This window comes from Staurois parvus, unplaced genomic scaffold, assembly GCF_062004578.1.
Source record: "Staurois parvus isolate SC_StPar_1 unplaced genomic scaffold, SC_StPar_1.0 ptg001691l, whole genome shotgun sequence".
NCBI classification, from domain to species: domain Eukaryota; kingdom Metazoa; phylum Chordata; class Amphibia; order Anura; family Ranidae; genus Staurois; species Staurois parvus.
Window position 1 is genome coordinate 75,001 of NW_028319487.1, and position 12,500 is coordinate 87,500.

Below are 12,500 nucleotides of genomic sequence, written 5' to 3' on the forward strand. Positions count from 1 at the left end.
GGACCTCCTTCCTCCTGCCGGTGACCCCTCTAGTGATATAAAGCTCTATATAGAGGAATCGGGACCTCCTTCCTCCTGCCGGTGACCCCTCTAGTGATATAAAGATCTATATAGAGGAATCGGGACCTCCTTCCTCCTGCCGGTGACCCCTCTAGTGATATAAAGATCTATATAGAAGAATCGGGACCTCCTTCCTCCTGCTGGTGACCCCTCTAGTGATATAAAGATCTATATAGAAGAATCAGGACCTCCTTCCTCCTGCCGGTGACCCCACTAGAGATATAAAGATCTATATAGAGGAATTGGGACCTCCTTCCTCCTGCTGGTGACCCCTCTAGTGATATAAAGATCTATATAGAGGAATCAGGACCTCCTTCCTCCTGCTGGTGACCCCTCTAGTGATATAAAGATCTATATAGAAGAATCAGGACCTCCTTCCTCCTGCTGGTGACCCCACTAGAGATATAAAGATCTATATAGAGGAATTGGGACCTCCTTCCTCCTGCTGGTGACACCTCTAGTGTTATAATTATCTATATAGAGGAATCAGGACCTCCTTCCTCCTGCTGGTGACCCCTCTAGTGATATAAAGATCTATATAGAGGAATCAGGACCTCCTTCCTCCTGCTGGTGACCCCTCTAGTGATATAAAGATCTATATACAGTAGGAGAATCAGGACCTCCTTCCTCCTGCCGGTGATCCCTCTAGTGATATAAAGATCTATATAGAGGAATCAGGACCTCCTTCCTCCTGCCGGTGACCCCTCTAGTGATATAAAGATCTATATAGAGGAATCAGGACCTCCTTCCTCCCGCTGGTGATCCCTCTAGTGATATAAAGATCTATATAGAGGAATCAGGACCTCCTTACTCCTGCCGGTGACCCCTCTAGTGATATAAAGATCTATACTGGAGAATCGGGACCTCCTTCCTCCTGCTGGTGAGCCCCCTAATGATAAACTCTACAGTTGTATTTGCTTTCTCTCCATCCTGGTCACACTGGTTGCTCATTATGCACTTACTTGACATAAGCAATCATCTCTTGAAGAATTCCAAACTGGGGCTGGTTTTCCGTAGATGCAATCTACAGAAGAATCGGGTGACCCGTGTAATTGGGTTGCACCATGTAGGCACCATAGAAAGGACAGAAGATGATATATGTGAGTAATGTGATTTGCCTTCACAGAGGGGTCTCTCTAGTGTCTGCGTCTAATCCATACATCCTCCTTCCACCCGGAGAGGCCTCCATATAAACCCCTGGAGCTTGTCCCATGAACATTATGTATTATATCCTCATTATTAATACTTAACATCAAAGCCATGTTTGCCTGGCGTGGAGCTCTGATCCGTCTAGAACACGACACCCCCCTGCCAGGACACAATGAAAAACTCCACCTGGGGGAGTTGGGGCCTGCTGACCTCTGGGGCTGGAACATTACAAGGGTAATTAAACCCTAATGAGTAAATAATGAAGACCCACCAAGGCTGCAGACTCTTTAACCCTTCAATGGAGAAGAAAAATTGCAGCTCAGGAGAGATCAGACACCGAGGCCTCCCTGTGTTTCCATGCGTTTGTATATTCTTCCTGAATGTGTGTGCTGCTGGGACATTAGAGTGTAAGCTCCTCTGTACAGAGAATGATGAGACTGTGGGGGGAGGGGACACTAGAGTGTAAGCTCCTCTGTACAGAGAATGATGAGACTGTGGGGGGAGGGGACACTAGAGTGTAAGCTCCTCTGTACAGAAACTGATGTGACTGTGGGGGAGGGAACATTAGAGTGTAAGCTCCTCTGTACAGAGACTGATGTGACTGTGGGGGAGGGGACATTAGAGTGTAAGCTCCTCTGGTACAGAGACTGATGGGACTGTGGGGGAGGGGGCATTAGAGTGTAAGCTCCTCTGGTACAGAGACTGATGTGACTGTGGGGGAGGGGACATTAGAGTGTAAGCTCCTCTGGTGCAGAGACTAATGTGACTGTGGGGGAGGGGGCATTAGAGTGTAAGCTCCTCTGGTACAGAGACTGATGTGACTGTGGGGGAGGGGGCATTAGAGTGTAAGCTCCTCTGGTACAGAGACTGATGTGACTGTGGGGGAGGGGACATTAGAGTGTAAGCTCCTCTGGTGCATAGACTGATGTGACTGTGGAGGAGGGCACATTAGAGTGTAAGCTCCTCTGTACAGAGACTGATGTGACTGTGGGGGAGGGGACATTAGAGTGTAAGCTCATCTGGTGCAGAGATTGATGTGACTGTGGGGGAGGGGACATTAGAGTGTAAGCTCCTCTGTACAGAGACTGATGTGACTGGCTCAGTGTTCTCTGTACAGCGCTGCGGTATATGTCAGAGCTATATAAATGTATAATAATAATAATAATAATAGTGTGTGACTGTGGGGGAGGGGACATTAGAGTGTAAGCTCCTCTGTGCAGAGACTGATGGGACTGTGGGGGAGGGGACATTAGAGTGTAAGCTCCTCTGTACAGAGACTGATGTGACTGGCTCAGTGTTCTCTGTACAGCACTGCGGTATATGCCAGAGCTATCTAAATGTATAATAATAATAATAGTGTGTGACTGTAGGGGAGGGGACATTAGAGTGTAAGCTCCTTTGGAGCAGACTGATGTGACTGTGGGGGAGGGGACATTAGAGTGTAAGCTCCTCTGGAGCAGACTGATGTGACTGTGGGGGAGGAGACATTAGAGTGTAAGCTCCTCTGGAGCAGACTGATGTGACTGTGGGGGAGGAGACATTACAGTGTAAGCTCCTCTGGAGCAGACTGATGTGACTGTGGGGGAGGGGACATTACAGTGTAAGCTCCTCTGGAGCAGACTGATGTGACTGTGGGGGAGGGGACATTACAGTGTAAGCTCCTCTGGAGCAGACTGATGTGACTGTGGGGGAGAGGACATTAGAGTGTAAGCTCCTCTGGAGCAGACTGATGTGACTGGCTCAGTGTTCCTCAGAGCTGGTTCTCAACTCATGCATACACATCCGGCTTTGTGGGGGTCACATCTTATATGAATGAGGATAAATTCAGTTTCCCCCCCCGGCTGTGACCATGTTTGGCCTTTGGCCGCTCTCACCTGTTTTCTGGGCTTCTGTGGTGATGTATTTGGGCTCTTCTGTCCACGGCGTGGCGTGCGCCGCTACACTCCAGTCGCTCCACGTGCCAATCTCATAGTCTTTAGCTGCCACCTGGATGATGTACTCCTTTCCGGCATAGGCGTCTGTAATTGTGTGAGACGTCCCGTCCGATAATTCTACCTGCAAGCACAGACACGTCAACGCTGTTAGAACCAAACTTGTACTGTGCACATGGATATTACCAACGTTTGGGACCCGTCTGCACTTCTGAATTAAAGAAAAAAAAATTACAGCCTCTAATCTACTGTAGTCCTCCCAACACTAATATGTATTTATTTATTTCAGGTACTTATATAGCACCGTCATGTACCCAGCGCTTTACATATATATTGTACATTCACATCAGTCCCCGCCCCTGAGGAGCGTACAATCTAAGGTCCCTAACTCACATTCATACATACACATACTAGCGCCAATTTAGATAGGAGCCAATTCACCTCTCAGCATGTCTTTGGAGTGTGGGAGAAAGCTGGGGTACCTGAAGGAAACCCACACAGGGTATTCCAGCACTGAACTCTTCCCTGGATTTTCATATTATGGATCTTGCAGTAGTCTCACTTCTCAAGCTGCATTCTCATGTAAAATACATACAAAATGCAGGCACAAATGTGGGGTCATTTTGTAATGGCTGTAAGAGCTAAGTGTACAGATTCTATGGGGCTGCAGTGCATGCGCGGTAGGAGGGGCATCTGGATATTTTCCTTGCAAAGTGTGGTGCAGGGCAGGGCTGCACAGTGAAGATCGTAGGAATGGGGGCAAGAAGATATTTTATAAGATTGGGTGAGGGGATCAATTACAGGACAAATATATTATTATTATTAGATTGAATATATTTTTATTAGTTCATTATTATTATTATTATTATTATTAGATTGAATATATTTTTATTAGTATATTATTATTATTATTATTACTGTTATTATTAGATTAAATATATTTTTATTAGTATATTATTATTATTATTACTGTTATTATTATTAGATTAAATATATTTTTATTAGTATATTATTATTATTATTACTATTATTATTATTAGATTGAATATATGTTTATTAGTATATTATTATTACTATTATTAGATTGAATACATTTTTATTGGTTTATTATTAATATATTTGTATTAGTATATTATTATTATTATTATTATTAGATTGAATATATTTTTATTAGTTTATTATTATTATTATTACTACTATTATTATTATTATTAGCTTGAATATATTTTTCTTAGTTTATTATTATTATTATTACTATTATTATTATTATTACTATTATTATATTGAATGTGTTTTTATTAGTATATTATTATTATTATTATTACTACTATTATTATTAGATTGAATATATTTTTATTAGTATATTATTATTATTATTATTATTATTATTACTATGAATACTATTAGATTGAATATATTTTTATTTGTATATTATTATTATTATTATTACTATTATTATTAGATTGAATATATTTTTATTAGAATTTTGTATAAAGGGTACAGAAAAAAGAAGGGGGGACAAGTGAAATGTAAAACAAGACATTTGAGGAATAACAATGCCAATTACAGCCATTACAGTAAAGATATGGAGATGTCACCAGCATGTATGAGTAACAGTAGACAACACGAGAGGCCATAGACATAAACATGGTTCGTGGTTCCATCCAATATCACGACGGGTGAAAAGGATTTCCATAACATAATATCTATAAACAAATAGTCCCAGAAACCTTTAATTAGGCCGGCGAGAAAGATCAGAAAGAGAAGAAATGCGACAGAGAGAAGAAAAAGAAAAAAAAAAGTGCAGCCATGAAGGGGAGAACTTCAGGAAGGGTGAGATAAGGAGAGACACATTGGGCAGGGAAGGGTTCAATGACATGTAGTCCATAGGGGAGAATTGGCATGAGTTCCGCTGGTCTAATTACGTGGCCTCGGGGCCATCAAGAAGATGATATCTTATAAGTGATTACGGCGTACTTCTCAGGTTTGTTGAGGAGGAATACTGAATCCAAACAGACCACATAAATGTGAATTCATTCCATTTTGGTGGCCTGCATATCTTTCATGAAGATAATATCGTTCAAGATATCCACCCAGAGAGATGAGGGAGGGCAGGTGGTGGTCATCCAAAGTCTAGAAATGAGTTGGCGTGCCGAGGAGAGGAAAAACTAGAAGATTAGATTTTTGTGATTTGATGGAGCCTGGTACTATAGATAATAGTGCAATATTGGGGGACGGAGTGATGGAGTCATCATAAATATTGGAATTGATTTGAAAAATGTTAGACCAAAGTGGGCTAATAAGATCTCAGCCCCACCGCACATGGAAATATGTTCCCCTCTCTCTATGACAACGCCAGCAGACATCCGGAACAGAAGGGAAAATACGACATATGGAGACCGGGTCCCGGTACCATCTAGAGCAGCAATGGGCAAACTACGGCCCGCGGGCCGTATACGGCCCGGCGGACCTTTTAATCCGGCCCGCGGAGCTAGGCTCCCGCTAGGCTCCTCTCACAGTCCGCCCTGAATGAAAATCTGTCTCCTATGAGGATCTGTCCCCCTCGACGTATCTGCGCATGTGCCGGAGATCGCGGATCGGCTGCTAATGCCTGAAACTGGCACATGCGCAGATACGTCGAGGGGGGACAGATCCTCATAGGAGACAGATTTTCATGCTACACCGGAACGGCGAGAGGAACGCGCGGAGCAAAGGTAAGTGAATTGACACAGGGGGGACTTAATATGGGGGATGAATTACTATATGGGGGATGAATTACTATAGGGGGGATGAATTACTATAGGGGGGATGAATTACTATATGAAGGATGAATTACTATAGGGGGGATGAATTACTATATGGGGGATGAATTACTATATGGGGGATGAATTACTATATGGGGGATGAATTACTATGGGGGATGAATTACTATAGGGGGGATGAATTACTATAGGGGGGATGAATTACTATGGGGGATGAATGAATTACTATATGGGGGATGAATTACTATATGGGGGATGAATTACTATGGGGGGTGAATTACTATGGGGGATGAATTACTATGGGGGATGAATTACTATATGGGGGATGAATTAATATGGGGGATGAATTACTATATGGGGGATGAATTACTATATGGGGCATGAATTACTATGGGGGATGAATTACTATATGGGGGATTAATTACTATGGGGGATGAATTACTATGGGGGGTGAATTAATATGGGGGGTGAATTACTATGGGGGATGAATTACTATATGGGGGATGAATTACTATGGGGGATGAATTACTATATGGGGGATGAATTACTATGCTTACTATGGGGGAATATTACTATACTTACTATGGATGACACATACACATCATTCATCTACTCTTGGTCCGGCCCCCGGGTCCAATATATGAACCCATTGCGGCCCTCAAGTCAAAAAGTTTGCCCACCCCTGATCTAGAGAGTACTTTATCATTTTATTCTTCTATGTAGTTGGATACAGAGGATTTGTGGGTGAAAATAAACGCCTTCTGCCACTCCACTGGGGAGATTTCTATGCCCAAGTACTCTGACCATACTCTAGAATAAGTGGGCAGGGAGTTATGTGTGGTGGAAATTATCCATTTATTTACTTACGGAGGACATGACCAGGCAATGCGGAAAGAAGGCACATATTTTCGAAAGCCAACAGGGGCCTTTGAACTTTTCCAGACAAATGAAGGGTTTTACAATATGTGGATAGGTGTATCCTAGTCAGCCAGTTAAGAGAAGATGGTCGGTAGTATTATTATTATTAAAAATAATAATAATATATTTTACAATAATTTAAATAATAATAGTATATTCAAATTTAAATTTTTAAGTAGCTTGATATGTTGAAGAGTCTGCAAAGGATCAAAGTGGATTTTTAAAAAAAACAACACATTTTTAGTCCAGTTATGAAATGATTAACCATTACAAAAATTATTTTATTTTTATACTAATATATATATATATATATATATTTATATATTGTATAATATTAATATATTGTACAATAATTTATATTTATAATTTAAATAATAATAGTATCATAAAAATGAAATTTTTAAGTAGCTTGATATGTTGAAGAGTCTGCAAAGGATCAAAGTGGATTTAAAAAAAAACAACACATTTTTAGTCCAGTTATGAAATGATTAACCATTGCAAAAATTATTTTATTTTTATACTAATATATATATATATTTATTATTATTATTATTATACAGGATTTATATAGCGCCAACTGTTTGCACAGTGCTTTACAAAATGAAGGTAGAAATTACAGTTACAATACAATTTGGTACAAGAGGAAAAAAGGGCCCGGCTCGTTAGAGCTTACAATCTAGGATATATATATATATATATATATATATATATATATTGTGTGTGTGTGATTATAATCATTTAAATTATAATTAAATACTATTATTAAAAATTTGATTTTAAATAGTTTCATATGTTCAAGAGTCTGCAGAGGATCAAAATGGATTAAAATAAAATAAAAACTTTTTAGTCCAGTTATGTACTGATTAACAATTGCAAAAATTATTTTATCTATCTCTCTCTCTCTCTCTCTCTCTATATATATATTATTCATTTAAATATGGCACAAAGGATGTGGTTTTAATTCAGGAGGCTCAAAGTAACCCTCCAATTGCCTCCAATACATGGGGTAATACAGTGGTGGGGCCCCTGGTGAACCCCTCTAATACCTCTCTGCTGCGATCCAGCAAAGTAACCTCCGGAGTGAGTTGATGATCAGATAACGAGGGGGGGCCCGCAGCTATACTGCGCCCCGCTATATGGCAGTGATATAGATCTACAGTGTGGGATCAACTCTCCTAGTCAGAATGAGAATCTCAGTGCCTTAGGCAAGGATGATGTATATTATCCCTGCTGCCCCCTGATGTGTCCCCACTGCAGTCCTGGTTGCCCACAGGCAGAGGGGGCCGTATGACCGCCCCGCTATCCTGGCGCCCTAAGGCCACCTTAGGCTGGCACTGTAGTTAAGAAAGGAAAGAATGAGTTCATTATGGCTGATTAGGGCAGACTAAGGGTTAATAAGAAACATATTTAATTAAAAAAAAAAAATAATAATAATTCTTTACTTGTCAATGTGCAAAACCTGACATGCGTAGATGGAAGCTAGACTGACGGGCCGATAAATGAAACAGAGAAAATAAAACGTTACTTTGTATCTCTCTATGAACTCTATGATTACACAAGTATCACCCTCTGAAGAGCAACTTGCGGTAGATTTGTTTCTAAGACGGCATTTGACAGGTCGTGAGAAGGCGCTAAAAGCCTGCACCACGCCACCACACCCATGTGCAGTGAATGCGGGTGTAGGGTGGTTGCAGCACAGCCCCATTCACTTAAAGGAACAGGATGTGGGGGCGATTTGTGGCATGCTGTGATGCAAGGCATCGTGGCTACGGCATGTGCATACCCCATACAGGTGATTTTGCAGTTGGGGGGGCAATAAAAACACAGCATAACCCCCTGTTTGTATCGCCTCCCCCCAATCACAAGTGTGAACTAAGCCTAACTCAAATCTAAACAACGTTTATAAACACTGCGTCCTACAGCTTTTGTATTTGCACAGAAAACTCTCCGCTGTAATTTTGGCAGTAGGGAATTGCCGCCAACTGCAAAGAAGGGAAGGGGAGCGGCAAAAGGGACAGCCGGACAGGACATTCCACATAGGACCTGTGCAAGGGTGGACTGACCATTTGGAAACTCGGGCACTGCCCGAGGGCCCGGGGTCAGTAGGGGGCCCCATGAGATGCCCCTGGTACCTTTTTCATAGGCTTTTTTGAGTTTGGGCAAAGACACAGGGGCCCCATGATCCCCTATTCCCCGGGGGCCCCATGAGTTGTCAGTCCACCCCTGGTCCTGTGTGCTTTGATGGAATTGTTTTGTCTGTAGCAAGGGAGGACTGACAACTCATGGGGCCCCCAGGCAAAAGGGTTCATGGGGCCCCTGTGTCCTTGCCCAAACTAAAAAAAGCCTATGAAAAAGGTACCAGGAGCATCTCATGGGGCCCCCTACTGACCCCGGGCCCTCGGTCAGTGCCCGAGTTTCCAAATGATCACTCCACCCCTGGTCTGTAATTGGTCCAGCAAGATGCAGCTTGAAATCTGTCTTTATATTGTCCTCCCCGTACAGAAAACATTGAAGGGTGGGCAGTTCTATGCTGTGAGCCAATCAGGTCCTATTGGATGGTAATGTCGTTCTGGCGGCATGTCACAGGCCCTGGGGATGGCAGTGGAGGTACTCATGGGAGGACCAAAGCACCAAGAGGATCCCACCAAGCAGGCGAGTGACACGGGAACCTGCAAAGTTGCAACAGGAGATTCTGTTGTCAGCCGGGGGCAGGGGCGGACTGACCATTCAAGCACTCAGGCACTGCCCGAGGGCCCAGGGTCAGTAGGGGGCCCCATGAAATGCCCCTGGTACCTTTTATAGGATGTTTTGGGTGTGCTTTGAGTGTGGGCAAGGACACAGGGGCCCCATGATCTCTTATTGCCCGGGGGCCCCATGAGTTGTCAGTCCGGCCTTGGCCGGGGGCTATATATACAGCATTTGCAAAGAGATGTGTAAACCGTGAGAGCGTCCGAACGGAACTGGAATTATTCTGCCAGGTACAAGAAGAGTTCATGGTCACAGCTATCTGGTCGGAGTCCCATGTAATTGGACGTTCAGAGGTCACCTGCGCCGTGCGGTCTACTCGCTACAAAAAAATGTTCATTTAAGAGCTACAAAGTGAAAAGCAGCCCATGAAGAGGGCGGATGCGGGGTGTCGGTGACGGTTTTATGTGAAAAGCCAGAAATGAGGGATAGAGTGATGGCGCTGGCGGGCTGGGGCGGTGGGGACTTACAGGATGAAAATATCCCCCCCCCCCTCCTCTCCGATTTTTCCGCCCTCCCAGTGATACAGAACAGACGGGGCTGCGTTATATCCGCCACTCAGGCCCAGGTGAGGCTGACTGATACACAATAGCTGTCAGGTTCCCCCCGGACCCCTCCGATCCGTAATGGCCACATCCAGCTGACAGGCCGGGCAGACACACTATCAGGTTTAAAGGCGGCCGTGTCTTCGCTCAGATCTCCCCTCCCGATTATGAGTGTGACGGAGACGAAGGGTCCTCGGGTCAAACACGTGCGACTCTGCGGCTGCTTGGGAGCGGCCAATGGGAATTGGGAACATGCTGCTCGGTGCTGCCTGGGGTCTACGGCTCACAAAGGAAGCCGAGATCCAAAGCGATAACAAGGGAAGGGCCTGCGCTTCCCCAACGGGAAAAAATACAACGGCGCTAAAAATGAAATCTAGAGTCCATTCACACTGGACAATTAAACTTTGATCTCCGTACAGCCAGAAAAAACCTCGTACCCCAACATTGATGGAAGGTGCTGGTTCACTGCACTCCCTTCACTAGCAACCTGGAGATCTGAGAACCCCAGATTTGGAACTCCTGGACACGCACGTGTCTCTGGATGAGGGTTGGTGCAATTGGAAATCAGCACTCTGGTGCTGCATGGAAAGGGATAGGCAAGACCCTATGTGACTCCAGTGTCTACCTTTGTTCTCCATCTCCCCTGAGACTCCTGTGCCTTAGTGTTCCCTGGGACTTCAATACACTCTAACAGCCCTTGCACTCCAGTGTCTCCAGCATTCCTCTGCCTCCAGTGACCAATGCACTCCTCAGCCTCCAGTGACCTCTACACTCCTGTGTCTCCAGTGACCCCTGCACTCCTCTGCCTTCAGTGACCCCATGCACTCCTCTGCCTCCAGTGACCCCTGCACTCCTCTGCCTCCAGTGACCCCATGCACTCCTCTGCCACCAGTGACCCCTGCACTCCTCTGCCTCCAGTGACCCTTGCACTCCTCTGCCTCCAGTGACCCCATGCACTCCTCTGCCTCCAGTGACCCCATGCACTCCTCTGCCTCCAGTGACCCCATGCACTCCTCTGCCTCCAGTGACCCCATGCACTCCTCTGCCTCCAGTGACCCCATGCACTCCTCTGCCTCCAGTGACCCCATGCACTCCTCTGCCTCCAGTGACCCCATGCACTCCTCTGCCTCCAGTGACCCCCTGCACTCCTCTGCCTCCAGTGACCCCCTGCACTCCTCTGCCTCCAGTGACCCCATGCACCCTTGTGTCTTCTGTGACCCCATGCACTCCTCTGCCTCCAGCGATGCCTGCACTCCTCTGCCTCCAGTGACCCCATGCACTCCCATGTCTCCAGTGACCCTCTGCACTCCTCTGCCTCCAGTGACCCCCTGCACTCTTCTGCCTCCAGTGACCCCATGCACTCCTCTGCCTCCAGTAACTCCATGCACTCCTCTGCCTCCAGTAACCCCCTGCACTGCTGTGTCTCCAGTGACCCCCCTGCACTCCTCTGCCTCCAGTGACCCCATGCACTCCTCTGCCTCCAGTGACCCCCTGCACTCTTCTGCCTCCAGTGACCCCATGCTCTCCTCTGCCTCCAGTGACCCCATGCTCTCCTCTGCCTCCAGTAACTCCATGCACTCCTCTGTCTCCAGTGACCCCCTGCACTCCTCTGCCTCCAGTGACCCCCTGCACTCCTCTGCCTCCAGTGACTCCATGCACTCCTGTGTCTCCAGTGACCCCCTGCACTCCTCTGCCTCCAGTGACCCCCTGCACTCCTGTGTCTCCAGTGACCCCCTGCACTCCTCTGCCTCCAGTGACCCCCTGCACTCCTCTGCCTCCAGTGACCCCCTGCACTCCTCTGCCTCCAGTGACCCCATGCACTCCTGTGTCTCCAGTGACCCCCTGCACTCCTGTGTCTCCAGTGACCCCCTGCACTCCTCTGCCTCCAGTGACCCCTCTGCACTCCTCTGCCTCCAGTGACCCCTCTGCACTCCTCTGCCTCCAGTGACCCCTCTGCACTCCTCTGCCTCCATCAACCCCTGCACTCCTCTGCCTCCATCAACCCCTGCACTCCTCTGCCTCCAATGACCCCATGCACTCCTGTGTCTCCAGTGACCTCCTGCACTCCTCTGCCTCCAATGACCCCTACACTCAAGTGTCTTCAGTGACCTTTGCACTCTTGTGTGTCCTGTGACCCCTGCATTCCTCTGCCTTCAGTATCCCCTGCACTACTCTGCCTCCAATGACCACTACACTCTTCTACCTTCATTGACCCCTGCACTTCTGTGTTCCCAGTGACTCCTGCACCCCTCTGTCTTCTGTGACCCCTGCACCCCTCTTCCTCCAGTGACCCCTGCACTCCTGTGCCTTCAGTGACCCCTACACTATCATGTCTTCAGTGACCCCTGCACTCTTCCTGACCCCTGCACTCCTGTGCCTCCAGTGACCCC

The 12,500-nt window shown here is 46.0% G+C and overlaps 1 protein-coding gene across 5 annotated transcripts in view; it reads right to left on the reverse strand.

Moving 5' to 3' along the window:
* CNTFR (ciliary neurotrophic factor receptor) overlaps positions 1–12,500 on the reverse strand; it is a 572,233-nt gene that overhangs the window by 18,057 nt on the left and 541,676 nt on the right. For all 5 annotated transcript variants that reach the window (XM_089663460.1, XM_089663459.1, XM_089663456.1 and 2 more), the window contains one exon: positions 3,084–3,264. In XM_089663460.1, the coding sequence (XP_089519586.1) occupies positions 3,084–3,264 (181 nt within the window). The remainder of the gene's footprint in view (positions 1–3,083; positions 3,265–12,500) is intronic.